General features: G+C 36.1%; 1 protein-coding gene across 2 annotated transcripts in view; it reads right to left on the bottom strand.

Moving 5' to 3' along the window:
- The window catches only part of LAMA2 (laminin subunit alpha 2), a 621494-nt gene that overhangs the window by 404248 nt on the left and 199681 nt on the right, over positions 1–17565 (bottom strand). For both annotated transcript variants that reach the window (XM_073022454.1, XM_073022455.1), the window contains exon 4: positions 2758–3000. In XM_073022454.1, the coding sequence (XP_072878555.1) occupies positions 2758–3000 (243 nt within the window). The remainder of the gene's footprint in view (positions 1–2757; positions 3001–17565) is intronic.

Raw genomic sequence — 17565 nt, 5'->3', positions numbered from 1 at the left:
CAATGTGCCTCCTTCCACTCAAGCAGGGGGAGATTTACCGCTCTCTGTACACACTACTGTTGTAGTACTTATACAATCATGTTTTATGTACTGGTTTAAATGTTTGCTTCTCTTCTTTGACTGTCACTTCTCTGTAAAGTTTTGAACATAAACGACTCATAATTGTATTCCAGGTGTTAAGGGTTATGTGAAAGTACAAAATTTTGAAACTGAAGCTGATAAGTGAGATTTATTCCACAGCTTTGTCTGGATAATGTTAGAGAAAAGCATCCACAACTTTTAGAATATCCTCAAATGTTGTATGATAGCCAAAACTATATTATTTTAGAAAATACCATGCTACCTTAGAACAATTTTGGCATTGAACTAATTCATCTATTAAACAAATTTAATCCCAGAGAGATTAAATCATTTGACCAAGGTCCCACAAATAACTGGAACCAGTACCAGAATCCAGGTCTTCTAATTCCATGTGTCTTTCTACTTACATTAGATCCAGCAATACTATATCTTCTCTGAACCATTTTTAAGTTTAGCTATTGTCAACTTTAAAAGACAACTTCTAGTCTTTACCAGATTATGGATGAAATATTTACCTGAGAATCAGAGACCTCAATTATTATTTCAGTTCTATTACCATTGAGCTGAGAGTCTTGGAGAATATCACCTGTCTATTCAAAAAGGTAACATATTCCACAAAGTAAGCTATATAAAATGAACAGATAGCCTAGGAGAAGTCTGAATTTAATTCTTATTCTTCAATCCTATCATTCTATTACAGATATTTTGAATTACTTTCTGTTCCTTATTTCATTCACTTCCCTATGAGTGACAAATGAATATAAGGAAATATGTCATAGAGATAGTTCAGTCAGTTGCTCTTAATAGTAACCATCAATAAATAGTTTTTAGTAAGTGTTGTCTAGGAGTGAAAACAATATAGCCAACTAAAGAAACTAAGTAATTAACTAACAAACACATCTTTTGTTTCATATTGGCAGGCTGACTTGGTTTAAGAAATGGAGAACCATTATTAATGAAGGGAGAGAATGGGTAGGGTATATGCTTGTGGCATGCATTTTACATATCTGCCTAAGTGTATTTTGCATTGCTTAATAAATTTCTGAATTGAACCATTTTTAAAGGTATAGAATAGCCTTAAAATATGAGACAATTATTAGTTTTATGTAAACTGAATCTAGGATAAAAATTAATAAAAATTCAACTCAAAATTCTTTCTGCAGTCCCTACCCTCCTATCCTCAGGCCAAACTGGCCAGGAATTGGATGCCTCTAGGCACAAAGCAGGTTGAACAGCTGTTTGACTCACTGCATTTGAGTCCTTGTCATTTGGCAGATTGAGATCTCTGCTGAGAGTACTGTTTGGAATGTTTTTCCCTAAAACTGGTATTTTTGACCATGGAATTTGAAATATAGTGAACCACTGCTATATATTAATACACGAATAGTGCCTAATGAGGGTCTGACAGATTTATGCCAAAAATCTAATCTTCTCTAGAAGTGTTTAGAGATAACCCTAGATCGGCTGGGGTGGGCATGATAGAATGTACGGGTTTTCTGAAAATGTAAATATAAAAGATGATACTAGCTTCAGATGTGTGAGTATCAATGGAGATGTACATAATTAGGTAGGATGAAAGGAGGTGGGTCACATATACTAAAGGGAGACAAGTTAGGGAAATATACTAAACAGATATTGGATAATCCAAGAGAGTTACTAAGTCAAAGTTTGGGTATTTAAGAGAAGACTAAGGATAATAATAAAAATAATAGTAGTAATGGTTATTAATTCCTTAATGGCAACAAAACAATAAAAATAGTACTTACAGAGTACTTAGTGTGCATTTCAGCATTGTTCTAATGCTTTAAATACAATAATGCATTTATTCTTCTTGACAATTATATGAGGTAAGAACTATTATTATTCCTGATTTATGGGCGATGAAACTGAGGTGCAGAGAATTTAAGTAACTGGATCAAGAACACATAACGAAGCCAGAAAATAGAAAAAAAAAAAAAAAAAAAAAAACACCAATCCCCCCACCCCCACACACAACTAATAAACTAATAACAACTGAAGCCATGGTTAAAATATGTGGCTTAAAATTAATGAATGAATCTCAAATCTTAACCACAAGATGAAAGACACTGGAGAAGTAGAACATATTTGAAGTAAGCATATAACCTAACTTGCACATCACTGAGAACTTAAGACTTCCTGCACATCACTATTCCACAAAGCCTGACCCAGGGAAGAAACCCCACTGTAGCCCTACGGGGTGACAGCAGAAAAACATCAAAAGATTGAAAGAATTACTTTTCATTTGGGTCTTTCATGTGGATTACATTTCTTCACAAATTCATTTCTTTTGTCTCCATCTCAGACCAAAGTACACACAAATGTAAGGCCACCTGTAAGGTCTCCAGACCTTCTCTAATCATTAGCAATCCTCATTGTTGAGAAAGTCTCTTTATATGCAAAATTAATCATTGACTTTCCAGATTAAACCTATTTCCTCTTCTCTGATCTTTACTGGAGATGGGAGACACATGAGGGTAGTTAAAATTCTAATCACCTCAGGTTTTTCTTTTTTTATTTAATAACTCATTTAAATGTACTTTTGCTAAATCCTATTTTAAAATCTCCCTGACATTAATTACTGATATATTCAGGTCTTTCTGACAGGCCTATTTCGCCGTCTTAAATGTGCTTAAATGGTGAGTTTTCTCATCTTACCTCTCCATTTTCTAAGGGGTGTATCTTGGAGTAAAATGAAGTGCAGATGACCTCATCGTCTTTGGCATATGACGGTGGCCCAGTGCGGGGATAAATATTGTAAAGGGTTAGGCACTCCGTGTCTGTCACAGCATGATACTGCCAGGGCTTGTATTCAACATCATCAAGAGAGCGTTCCAAAATCCAGTTTCCAGGCCGGGGGGAGTTAGCTGCCTTCACAATCACATACGCAATCTGGAACACCTAGGGAAGAATAACAACAACAACAACATTGAGTTCCCAAATATTGTCATCATTTTATGTCAAATATAAGTCTAAATGCTACAGTAGATTTTATTTTGGATTTTATTCTATAATCTTATAATGTTGTCTGAAATGATTTTACCATTATAGGTTCATAGTTAATAACCTTTTTTGCTAAGAAGTGATGTTTTGTTTTGACAACCATGGCTTTAAAAGAAATGGATTAAGACTGGATTTTAGTTTTGTAACAACTCATTGGCAACATTTCACCTGACATTTAAAGTTCCATTACAATTATTACCACCCAAAGCATTTATTAATAGTACATACCAATTTACTCACCTTACTACGTTAAAGACTGTAAAATACAAGCTAGAAATTCCCAGTGTGAATAGTGCTTGATAGTTTAGAAAACATGTTTACTTATATCAGATAATCCTCAAAAAAATGCCATTTAGAGGGAGTTAGTATGGTACAGCAAAAACAAGCACATTCCTATGTTCAGACTGTGGTTCTAGCATTGTGGCAGTAAACCCTCAATACATGTCCATTCATTTACAGTCCGAAATAGAAAATAATGGATGAGAAATTCCAGTATTATGAAGACAACTGATTAAACCTGAAACACATTAACTGAAGGGTTTCTGTACCTTCTCTTTACAAAAGGTAAACATGCAAGAAAAAGGGCGAAATAAAGAGGTATTTTTACTGTCGACAGAGTGACAATGGAGACGAATGTGGCAATGCTCTATTTACAAATTTGTATAGAATTTCAAGATATAAAAGAAGACATATTCTAAATGTTTTGTGGTAGTACACATCTGTGTCTTTACCAATGTAGTCCAAAAGAATAGTGCAGAAACATTATGGAATGACATTTATATACAATGTTCTAGGTAGAAAGACAGATATAAATTAGTTTAAATTATTATTTCACCATCAATGTGTTGCAATACAGTGTAATAATGAGACAAATGAAAAGTGCTGTAATAATAAAACAGTATGATATGTTCTTGACTAGTAAATGCTATGAGGTATGAGAGCTTGGCAGCTCTAAGCTCTAAGTGGGTGAGATCACTGGTGGGGCACAATTGGGAGGACAGGCTCACTACAATGTGATTAACAGGCCTGCTGAGCTAGAGGGAATCCTGAAAGGGATGCTCTAGAAATAAATTTTATCTGCTTCATAGTTTTGACATGGTAGCTCATGCATACATGTATAGGATCTATGGTATACCCTAAGGGACTAGATTTAAAAATATAAAAAGTTGGTATGAAATGGGGTAATATGGGTGGCTCTGATGCTAGTCCTTCAAGATCTTTACTTGAATGCAGGCTTGCTTGAGACCATAGAGGGGAAATCACCCATCGAATGAGTCAAAGTAGGGTTAGTATTAGCCTTTTAGGTGCAGCTGTGGAACAACTAGTTGATAAAATACTGAAATGCTTCTGTACTTGTTGACAAATCACTGCTGCCCAACCTCCCAAATGCCTCCTCTCCCCTGAGACCAGCTGATTGGACCCAGCATAGGAAGGACAGCCAAGATATTTGTCCCGAGGCGTCTGGGCTTTGAGAATTCTGTTTTATTGAGTATCACTGCAGGTGAGAAATAGTGATGAATTTATATTTACAAAGGCACATAGATAAGTATAAATGCAGATAGACACACATATCTATGTATGTGCCTGTAACTGCTTGAATATGCCAAGACATTTGGGGAGAGATAATATGTGAACATATTAAAGCTGTTTCCTTTAGGAGTCAAGGAAAAAGGTGAAGGACTTTTATTTTCCATCCCATATTCTGCTATATTTTTTGTATGAACATAAATGTTTTACTTTTAAATAAAATTATCTTTAAAATGAAGACAAAGTAAAATAAGCAACAGAGAAAGGGCAAAAGTAGGAACAACATAGAACATGTTACACCAACCATTATAAAAGATATTTGCTACTTATGCATTTTTAGGTATTATTCATAAGGAATTGTTTTTTAGACAGTTTATATTGAACAACTCATCACGTAGAATTTCTTCATATAGAAATTCACCAAGAAACATACCAACTGATTAATCTTATAAAATGCACAGATAGAATTGTCTCTACTATAAAATATGAAATATCCTGGTCCTAACTACTGGTAATCCCAAAGTATTCCCACAAGGTCTTCAAATAATAAAGAAGACAAGGGAGACGAATAACTAAATTGCTGGTTGTAGAGGCCAGGGCCTCTAGCTCTTATACCTTTTTTTTTTTTTTTTCCCCCCCCCAGATTGAATCTTGCTCTGTTGTCCAGGCTGGAGTACAATGGCACAATCCTGGCTCACTGCAACCTCTGCCTCCCAGGTTCAAGCAATTCTTCTGCCTCAGCCTCCCTAGTAGCTGGGATTACAGGCAGGTGCCACTGCACCAGGCTAATTTTTATTTTATCCTATTTTATTTTTTTGTATTTAGTAGAGATGGAGTTTCACCATATTGGTAAGGCTGGTGTCGAACTCCTAACCTCAGGTGATACACCTGCCTTAGCCTCCCAAAGTGTTGAGATTACAGGCATGAACTACCATGCCCAGCCAGCTTGTACATCTTTAACCCATAACCCATTTCCCATTAGGAAAAAAAATGTACAGCTCACTGCCAGCTCTCATTTAATTTTACATAAACATGTTCGTTGAGGCTGAAGCAAATTTGACTTGTTTTCAAAGTGAAAATAAAACATAAAAACTGTTCTTAGAGTTATTTCTAAATAAAACATATCTCTAATCCTAATGTAACAGAAATGTATATGATGATCAGAATTTAATGATTTTTTATGTAGGAATGCTGTATTTTCTAGGATTTGATGTTTCTGCAATCAATAATTACTATATTTTGTATATGGAAATACTACTATCAAACCCAGAATGCTATAAATAGAATGATGTCTTTTGTTTCCAAAGTCAATATGCGAGAGCATTGCAAAAATAATAACAAAAGTGAAATATTGCATGACAAACTTTGGGGATAATATTAGGACGGTAATCCACAAGTTATCCCGGGGTAAACACTACAGCCACAAGTGCTGCTGGCGAGTATTCTTTGGGCAAATGAGAAATGGGTTACAGATGCTATATTTCTTATTGTAATTCTTCTGAAACGGTGGACATTTGATATTGATTACATTTAATTGGATAGCCAAAATCATGTAATGTGCTTGTATGTTATGGTTATTAGTTTTACGCTGGTCTTTTCTGTTTGTTAAAGCTTGAATCCCAGTTAATATATATTGTCACCTGCAGGAACTAAGGCATACATTCCTGGAGTGTTTGTCCTATTAGGTATCTGTGAGTTGAGACAATTACTTAAATTCTTTTACCCTCTGTTGTCCATTGTTACTTTTCTAAAGACACAAGGAGGGAAGAGATAATGAATACAAAATACTGCGTGTTCTTGTGAAAGAGAGAACCTATGTAAATATTTCAAGTGAGCTCGTTTCCTTCCAGAAAAAATAAAAACATAGAGATTTTTTTAAAGATATAAAACAAAAAGAGAGATAACAAAGCATATTAGAGATCACAGGTACTCACTAAGAAAAATAAGACTGCACTAAGGTTATGGATAAAGAACTTTGCTTAGAAAGCACTCAGCAGGCAAATATGGGACAGGGCCAAGTTCTCATGCAGCTACAATGTGGATTTATGACTTCATAGCTCCTGTGTTGGCTCTGGAATAATAGATAAAAATAATCCACGAAGAGAAGTTCTACTAGAGACCCCACAGACTCTTTCTATAATTCAACATAACTGCCAGCAGTAAGTGACATGGAAAAGCAGTCACCACCTTAGAGAACACTGAATGAGTCCCATTTCAAAACAATATCCCTCTTTCATTTATTTTCTACGGGTTCTTTCACATTCCATGCAAAATTAATTAAATTTATTGGCATGGAATTTCTTTTGGACTTCTTCAATGACTTGAAAGTCATGCAGTTTTTGAGTAAACTTTTAAAATGTAGTAAATAGCATTATTAAAAATGTAATAAATAGCAGTATTCTTAGCAGGCTTCAGAGTAACTGTAAAAATTTTAAGTGATTTTCTAAGTACTGTACTCCAAATATTTAATGGCCCTAATAAAATAACTCTCTAATGTTATCTATGCTACTTTTATTAACTGTGTCTTGTTTTCATTATAAAGACTCTTCAAAATCAGTAGTTATAATACCACATTTCCAGATGATTAACCCCCACCCCAATCTGTTCCCATGTGCAGCAAGGAAGGCAAACACTCCATTAATAAGTATTAAAATGCTATGACTGCTAGGCTTTGAGGAACCTAAGATAACATCGCATGATACCCAAGTGTCTTTTCTGTTAAAGGGCACTTGTTACAAACTTAGTGTCTTAAAAAAAAATCCCAAATAACTTTAAAAACAATACCAAGTGTTTGGCAATTTACGTAACAAAGGAAGCTTTCTATTTCATATTCAATTTGTTACTCATTTGCATGTCATCTAACAACATATCATTTAATTACTGATGCAGCATTGAATTAGGTGTTCCTCCTACAATAAGAAGAGTATTAAGAACTTGATCTCATTTAGTGTGGAAATAGAGAATAGGGTCTTTCTAAAGCATCCTTTAGTCTCAAAATAATAAGCAATGGACAATGATGATCACATAGAGTTATGTTTTCCAATCTTTTGAACATCATGGCTAAGATAAAATGATATTTGTACAGTACTGGGGTTTTTACCAGTGTTCTGGAGCCCTCATAGCCTGAAGTGAGCAGCCCAGGAACTCTGACCCTGCCCTGCAGTTGAATATCTTAGCTCACCTATACCCATGTCAGTAAGTCTGAAAACCAGAACCAGTTTCTAGCACATGCACTGCTAAGTCTTGATTTTAAAAAAAAAAACACCTCGGCCGGGCACAGTGGCTCACGCCTGTAATCCCAGCACTTTGGGAGGCTGAGGCGGGTGGATCATGAGGTCAGGAGTTCAAGACCAGCCTGGCCAACATGGTGAAACTCTGTCTCTACTAAAAAGTACAAAAAAAAAAAAAAAAAAGATTAGCCGGGGGTGGTGGCGGGCTACTCCGGAGGCTGAGGCAGGAGAATTGCTTGAAAACCGGAAGGCGGAGGTTGCAGTGAGCTGAGATCACACCACTGCACTCTAGCCTGGGCAACAAGAGCAAAACTGTCAAAAAAAAAAAAAAAAAGAAAAAATCCTCTACTATGATTCTCAGGAACCCATTGTATTCCAGATCCTTTGTCCCCAGAAGAATCACAAATCTAAGAAATGCTACTAAAGAATATTGTGTTTTGGAGATTTACAGAGACTTTTAAGCATCACTGTCACACATGTTAAGAGACACAGCCAAAGTGTGATTCTATAATGATGTAATAAGGCCAAAGGACTTCTGTTTCCTTAGGATGATCTCCACGAAAGCCATAAAAATATTAATGAAGGTCATTCTCTATGGAAGATAATGATTTATCCTTTTCATAGGACCTGAATTACTCTCTTCTATTTATTCTTTCTTAATCTCTCAAGAGAAGAGTGTGTGTCTAATTTCTGCCCAATGTTGAACTCTGCCTCCTTCTCACATTGCTGTCTGTCCCTGAACTCCTATAGCAAATGGATGTACATGGAACAAAAATGTTTCACTTCTAAGGAGGCTCTGCACTTTTCTAGTATGTACTCTTGCCCATTTTATGGATTTTAACATTTCCATGTACTGTGATGCCATCTCTAATATATTTGGAAAGCTCGTTTGTACTCTTAGTTCTAACAGTGTGTTTTTCAGTTCTCTTATTTATCCAAATAGGAACGGTGGTTTTCATTAAGTAATGAGAGTTATACAATATCAGAACCAGAAAGAATCATAGACATCATGTTTTCAAGCTTAGTACCCATTGGAATAATCTGGGAATGTTCACAGAACTGCAGGTAATGTATCTCTGTTTGAGTTGATACCCATAGCCAAAGCGATTATCAGCTCTTCCCCTGTGACTCTAAAGAAAAAAGAAAGAAAGAAAATAGAAACCAATAACAAGAAAAGGATGAGAAGGGTTTAGCATTTTTCCGGAAGGTCTACGGTGAGCTGCTGAGGAAGGAGAGCGGAGGTTATGGCCTAAAGTACTGAGTGACTGCAGCAGAGCAGAAGTCTAGAACCTCACCGAGGTAGGTCTGATGAAAGCAGTGGTGAAAAGTGGGCTGAAATGGAGAATGTATTAAGTCTGTGTACAACAGAGGATTCACTCAAAGCCCCATCCCCACCTAAGCCACACAGAATGTGGCTCCTACCCTGTTACAAAAATGTCTAGGCAATCTCAGAAAATTAGTTGTTCACTCTCATCTTAAAAATTCCCTGAAGAGATCCTTATGCAGATTCTGACAATGTTATAACTGAACTTGTTTAAGTCAAGTTCCGATGACAATAAGTTTTTAAATAATGTTTTTAACTTTAAAAATTAACGTTGAAATACATCTAATTATTATTTTTTGTGTGAGTTTTATGTTCCCTTATAAGTTTACATTTACTTCAATAAATCTAGAATAATGTGGTGGAGAGTTCAGGAGGAGCTTGCCCACCCATATTTTCTATCTTCAGGTAAATTTACTTCAAATACTTTCCCATAGTGAAACGATTTGTAATTGTCACTGAGTTATTAAGTTCAACCCACTTATCCAAACACCTACCCCTACCCCTGCAAGTGTGTACTGCAATTGCTAAGCATGAAATTCCTGAAGTCGCAGGTACGCCAAGAGGTCATTTCACGTCAGGGTAACTGGCTCCTGCACTGTAAGAGAAAAAGAAATACTCTGCCCCCAATTAAAACAGACTTTTTATACTCACATTAAACTCATGAGAAGTTAACAAATTGGAAAATGAATTATTCTACTACCCCGGAATTCCTAAGAAATAATAATCTAACTGGACGACTAATAATCCTTTGAAGAGAATATTTTCAATTATTTGTTGAAATTGTTTTTCAAAAGGGTTTATATCAATGCCTAACTCTTCAAGGGACACTATTTGAAGGACTTCTCTATCTCACTCTGCAAGAAAGCAAATCGCAAAGTCTAGCTCTGAAAAATAGCAAGTTATTTTTAATGTTCCTAAGAGAATATATAAATGTAATGCAATTTCATTTTTCATGAAAATGTTAGTTTTTTTCCTTAGTGCTGAACAACTTGATTATAAATATGATTTGGAAGAATTTTAACAAGTAACAATAAGCAAGAAAACCCTGAGGTGGAAGAGCAATGAATGGCGGGATTTAATGTTAAATGGAAAAAGTAACATGGAGTAAATTGCTATAGTACACAGGATGCTACAGTTTACTACAAGGTTCACTGTGTATAGTTTACTATGCAGTTTACTATGAAGGGAGCCCCCATAAAATGATGGACCTGTGGCCATTAATGCTGGTCAATGACCACAAACATCCCCAAAAGAGAGACACTCAGATAGTTTCTGCAGCATGATGGAAGCAAATCTATAAAATGGTTGTGCCACACACAAGAAAAAATGCTCATCATCACTCGCCATCAGAGAAATGAAAATCAAAACCACAATGAGATACCATCTCACACCAGTTAGAATGGCTATCATTAAAATATCAGGAAACAACAGGTGCTAGAGGGGATGTGGAGAAATAGGAACACCTTTACACTGTTGGTGGGATTGTAAACTAGTTCAACCATTGTGGAAAACAGTGTGGCGATTCCTCAGGGATCTAGAACTAGACATACCATTTGACCCAGCCATCCTATTACTGAAGATATACCCAAAGGATTATAAGTCATGCTGCTATAAAGACACATGCACACGTATGTGTGTTGCAGCACTATTCACAATAGCAAAGACTTGGAATCAACCCAAATGTCCATCAATGACAGACTGGATTAAGAAAATGTGGCACATATATACCATGGAATACTATGCAGCCACAAAAAGGATGAGTTCGTGTCCTTTGTAGGGACGTGGATGCAACTGGAAACCATCATTCTCAGCAAACTATCGCAAGAACAGAAAACCGAATACCACATGTTCTCACTCATAGGTGGGAATTGAACAATGAGATCACTTGGACACAGGAAGCGGATCATCACACACCGGGGCCTATTGTGGGGAGGTGGGGGAGGGATAGCATTAGGAGATACACCTAATGTAAATGACGAGTTAATGGGTGCAGCACACCAACATGGCACATGTATACATATGTAACAAACCTGCATGTTGTACACATGTACCCTAGAACTTAAAGTATAATTAAAAAAAAAGAAATTATCACACACAAAAAAGTGGTTGTCCGGGAGGCGGAGCTTGTAGTGAGCCGAGATTGCGCCACTGCACTCCAGCCTGGGCGACAGAGCGAGACTCCGTCTCAAAAAAAAAAAAAAAAAAAAAAGTGGTTGTGCCAAAAATGTAAACTCTGAACCAGAGTAACTCTCTAAATTTACCTATCAGTTTTTGGGAAATATAGTATTAGAGAAATATGCAAACAGTACTACAGGAACCCTAAGTAGCAAAATGCAGGACGTAAGAAACACTATTGGAGAAACAATACGGTTTCTTCAAAAAAATAAGTTGCAAGGAAATAATAATGTTATAGATTGAGAGACCTAGGTATACTGAACAAATGCAGTATGTGACTCCATGTGAATCCTGATTCAACCGTTTTTTAAAAACTTGAAAGCAGGTGTGATGAATTTGAATGCTGAGTAAATATTTGTTAATATTAAAGAAGCAGTAGTAATAGCATAAATTTTTAGATGTGACAATGGTTTCCTTTATAAAATAGTCTTATCCTTCAGAGATACATAATGAAGTGGTTACGAAGAGAGTAATACATATGGAATTTGCTTCCCAATAATCTGGAGAGGTGAAGTAGGATGTGGATGAGTTGAAAACTGATACAAGAGGGGTCCTGAGTTAATAGTTATGGATGGGTATTGGGTACATTTGAGTCCATTGTATTCTCTATACCTTTGTGTATATTTGAAAATTTTTATAATCAGAATAAAAAAGTTTGCTAATACATCTCATTTTATTTTATTTTATTTTATTTTATTTATTTATTTTTTTTTTTGAGACGGAGTCTCGCTCTGTTGCCCAGGCTGGAGTGCAGTGGCCGGATCTCAGCTCACTGCAAGCTCCGCCTCCCGGGTTTATGCCATTCTCCTGCCTCAGCCTCCCGAGTAGCTGGGACTACAGGCGCCCGCCACCTCGCCCAGCTAGTTTTTTGTATTTTTTAGTAGAGACGGGGTTTCACCGTGTTAGCCAGGATGGTCTTGATCTCCTGACCTCGTGATCCACCCGTCTCGGCCTCCCAAAGTGCTGGGATTATAGGCTTGAGCCACCGCGCCCGGCCCATCTCATTTTAATAAACAAACTGTGGATTGCCTTTCACATAATAGTATTACTATTACTGGTAATTTAGTGCTTGCTCTTAGAGAGCAAACCTTTAATGCATTTTCTTAATTATCTTGATAAATGGTTAACTCTGCCTCTTACTGTGAATACACTGCTTTCTTAGCTCAAGAAATATGCTTTAATAATTCTTTCAAATTAATTATCAGCTCTAAAGGGCATTTTTGGCCCATAAGGTCTCACAATTTTAGTCTAGTCTTAAGAAAACGAGTAACACGAGTGAGCAGAGTCCAAATTGTAATGAATAAGGTCCTCCCTTGGCTTATTAATGCATTTAGTACTCCATGCTTCATTAAGTTGCTATCATTTTTAACCACGCTGGCTGCAGGGAAAACCCAGGCAAGCATTTTCCTTGTCTTTAGCATTACCCTTGACATCTATTCTTTTCTCACATGTTTCTCTCTCATTTGAAACAATCTATGGTTTCAAAAGATTGACCTGCCTCCTGTGAATAAGTCACTAGCACAGCATGGCTTTCCCACCAGCTACTGTTAAAAGAGCAGGTAGGCTGAGTCCCCCATGGAACATGACAGTCCTTTCAATAAAACCATCACAGAGTACAACAATGGTGTGAATCACAGACAATCACAAATATGACAGTTTAAACTTGCTTTCTAAAAATTATTCACCCTGGAGAAATACCTGGCATTGCCTTTGGTTTTTGTGCTTCTGTAGTTACCAAGGTAAGAAGAACCTACACGTACTCCAATTTACGACATTACACACATAAATGAATCACTCTAGTTCAAAGCATTTGGGGAATAATAGCAAAGATTTGTAGTGATGGGAAGTGTTAGAAGTATAATGTTAACAACGTAGAATAACAAATCAAAGACAGTAGAAAGTTTCTGATCTTGGTTCATGAATTCTTTCAACAGATCAGAGTCACTTAACAGTCAATTTTAGCTATTGCAAATGAAATATCATCATCTATTTTCAAGCTTATATATTGCCCCATTTTCTTATCCTTCTTGAGGGACTCTCTTAAGAGTAGCCTGTATCCTCTGCTGTTTATTACTTTACCACTCCTTTTCTATTTAATCCCCTGCAGCCCATGCATGGCCTAATCACCCTATTATAATCACCCTCAGGAGCTATTATAACCTGGTTGCAAAATTCAGTCTTTTTCTCCATCATCATCATCTTTAAAGTGTCCACAGATCTTGATTATATTGTTTTTCTCCTTTCTGAAACTTTCTTTGGAAAAGTAATATCTATTAATAAATTAGAGATTTTCTTTTAATAAAAGAAAACCACATCTTCCTAATACAGCTCCTTGCCTAAAATGGAAGGTAAACAATGGCAGAGGAGAGAATGAAGATAGAAGGAGTATTCAGAAGACAGCACTGTCTGAATTCCTCTCCAACGCCTGCATGTGTGCCCCTGCTGTGGTTCTTACTAATTAGAGCTTTTTAAACAAAGGTGTGTCCCAGTGTTCCAGTTCCTAATAATCTTTTCCTTGGGGAAAATAACATTTTACTTAGGATCTACTTTTTGCCAGGCACTTTACCACACAAAAATTTGTTTCTGCTAACAAGAACTCTAAGAGACAGGTAGTAACTGACGAGAAAATGGAAATGAGATAGGCTAGTTATGGTAGAGTGAACAATGGTCCCTCAAAGACGTCTATATTTAATTCTTGGAACTTGTGAATATGATCCTTTGTATGGCAAAAGGAACTTTGTAGATATAATTCAGTTAAAGACCTTGAGATGAAAGGATGATCCTGGATGATCCACTGGGCTCAGTGTAATAATGAGGGTCCTGAAAAGTATAAGAGGGAGGCAGAAGAAGACGTTTGAGTGGTACAATGGAAGATTCAAACTGTTCCTGGCTTTGAAGATGGAGGAAGGGGTCAGGAGCCAAGGGATGCAGGTAGCCTGTAGGAACTGATTCTTCCAGCTTCTATCCTAAATGAATGAATTTTGGAAAATGAATTCTACCTTAGAGCCTCCAGAAAGAAATGCAATATTGCCCACACCTGGACTTTAGCTCAGTGAGACTTGTATCAGATTACTAACCTATTAAACTGTGAGATAATAAATTTGTGAGGTTTTAAGCCATTACATTTGTGGTAATCTGTTATGTTAACAATAGAAAATTGATACACTAGGTAACTTGTGCTACTTCACCTGACTAGTACATTATGGAGCAACTTCATAGATCCAGTTTTGTCTACTTTGGCTTTTTGCATACCTTTCATGCCTATGAGTATTTCAAGTAACTTCTTACACAGATATTTTCTACATCTGAATTTCTAACCTAAGGTTGTTCTCATGTCTCATTTTATATTTTAAATCAACAACTGAACATTTCTTTTTGATAATTTAATATTGTTTCATTATGAAGCAAGTTTGCCTTTATTTTACCCCAAAACTGTTGTAAGTTGCTAGCAGTAGATACCATAGAATATAAATGTCTGTTTATGTCTTGTATATAAAAGATGGTCAGTTATCTTTAAAATTCAATTGAATAGATGATGAAAAATGGAATGCCACCTCTCAGATGGTTTGAGGTACCTCTGCACATACCTAATGGGTGAACGTATCTAACCAACACAACATAAATAAATAGAGATGCCGCATCCCTCATTGGTAGATGAGAAATTCTACCAAGATGACAATCTGAAATATTTCTAAATCTCACATTCTTTCTTTAAAACGAAGACTTGCAAAAGAGAGCATCTGCCAACAGTCTGTCAAGCTGGCCTTTAGCCTTCACCCTAAAATTTAAAGTGGTGACCTCAGTTGCCAATGAAGTGTGAAGAGTGTAAATGGAAGGAAAAAATGAGAAGTCTAGAGAGCCTGATGTCATTCTGGATATGATTTAAAAACAAGGATAGGAGATGACGCTCATCTAACTATATAGACATTTTCTCAAGATGGAATGCAAAAAAGTTAACAAATACTTCTGAAAAGCTACCATTTTTAAGAGGACATGATAAAATTCTTACAGGAATGACCCAGCAAATTCTTTTCTTTGTATTTTCTCCCAATTTTTCTGAATTTGATACTAACTACATAATAATACAACTTCAGTGACATCAGGTCAGAAATGATTTATGAAGTGCTGAGAGCTGGATTTCTGAAGCTCAGAAGGACCCGTGAAACTCACAGTACTTAGAGAACTCCTCCGTCCTTTTCATGCTGCCTTCAGAAAAATATGTTTTGCTGTTAGCAAGTTTGACTGCTCATGGTCCTTCCAAAGTTCCTCATATTGGCCCAATTGGTTGCACCAGAGAAAAAATCATTTGTAAAAAATATGTTACCATTGGAGAAAATCAAGTGTCTAGTTTAATCAAACTAGCACTCATGCTACAGGAGGCAAAAAAGAAAAAGATTTTTAAAAGTGACATGCGAAGAGATTTCTAACATTAATATTATAGGTTATGAGTGTCACAAAAAATCATGGTTATAGTTCTCCCCAAAAGGGTGAATAATTCTGGAGACCTTCTGTAATGCCAGGTGTCCTGCTGTGAGCATTCAATCATCCCTTAACATGATTTGTAAAAGCCTTCACTAGAAAAGTCTATAGACATTTTCATTTAAAGTAGGACAAAGTGTCATGAAATTCTGATTCTGAAATCCCTGTCCAATAAAACATTTAATCACAAAATCTAGAAGCAAATCTTAGGAAACAACATATCTTTGGGAAACAGAAGTAGCATTTTACCAATATGGAATCAAACTCTTCCTCATTTGTGATACCCGAGGGATAAAACTGAGTCCATGGCGCTTCCTGGGCAGTCTGACTGACTACAATTACTTAACAGCAAATGGTAAAGCTCGAAGATCTTCAGTAGCATAACCAGACACTATAAACTGAGTCCATGTGAATGGCAAGGACTGGTTAACAGAACACCATGCAATTCTACCATGAACATATGTGTAAACAGATACCATAAAAATACTTTAATGAAGTGTTTCATTATGAAGCCAAGACTCTGTTAAACCTAAACATAAGTGGATGGTTGTAAAATGATTGCAGCTATTGGCAAAGCCTTATTAGAGGTATGAAGAATGCAGGCTTAACTTTTCCTTATCCCAGGGTTTATGCCTGCAGTGAGTCTAAGAATGGTACTGAAAATAATGAAAAGGAACAGCAGGTAGTAAATACTGTTCACTTATTGAAAGCTGATTTTACATACATTTTGCATGGAAGGGACTTTTTCATTGTTTGCCTGCTCAGCATATTACACTATCAAATATCATTGCTGATAGAAGTGAAGAACAACAGTATGACTATTAAAATTCTTGAGTTACTGATTTTTGTGTCCAGGTCAGAAACTTCAAAATTAGAATACAAGCCAAAAGAAGGTCATGATTTGAATTGTAGATATTCTTGACATGAACAACATTTTAGAAATGTATCAAATGCTTACACAATACACCAGACTAACTTTGGATCAATTTTTGCAGCTTAAACGTAAATGAAATTATTTAAAGATGAACAGAATACATTTTAATATCTACATTCTCAGTAACCTTTTTAAGGAGGTTGAAAAGAGAACATTCAAATGGGGATTGAGGTGACTCTTCAATTAAGAAGAGTGGTAAGGACAGTTGTGCCTGCAGTCAAACCTACTTTGGCTAGCATTACTCTCACCTTTGTTTTTCAAAATATGTATTACAGATTTTAATATTCTGCATTTCCATATATATTTTAAAGACCACAGAGTGACATATTAACTTGTTCACTAATCCATTTATTTTACAAATATTATCAAGAAACACATTACTTATTGTGCCAGCCTTTAACTTAGGTGTTAATATGAGTGGTAAGGAAAGATTCGAACAGGCGATACACCTGCAGTGCAGTTGCATTGGCTCTCAAAATCTAATCGTGTGTATCTTTTCTCAACTCCTTGTGCAATAACAGCACATTGGTCACTTGAAATCAGTTATGAAGGGAGTATTTACACCACGGAAACTGGCTAACACTTTAAATCATATTTATTTTTATTTTTTAAAATCCTCTGGAGAGAACAAGTTGTTAAACATTTTTCAGGATAACGCTGCAATGGCGAACAAGGAAAATGAGTAAGCAATGAAATTTTAGGTAGAGGTTTCTATAATAGATGGTGATCTTCTGAGAAGGTGACATTTGAGTAGTGACCTTAGTGACTCAAGTGATGAAGCCATGTCAAGATCT

Source organism: Chlorocebus sabaeus, chromosome 13 (assembly GCF_047675955.1).
Source record: "Chlorocebus sabaeus isolate Y175 chromosome 13, mChlSab1.0.hap1, whole genome shotgun sequence".
NCBI lineage: Eukaryota > Metazoa > Chordata > Mammalia > Primates > Cercopithecidae > Chlorocebus > Chlorocebus sabaeus.
This window is presented reverse-complemented; position numbering and strand designations above follow the sequence as displayed.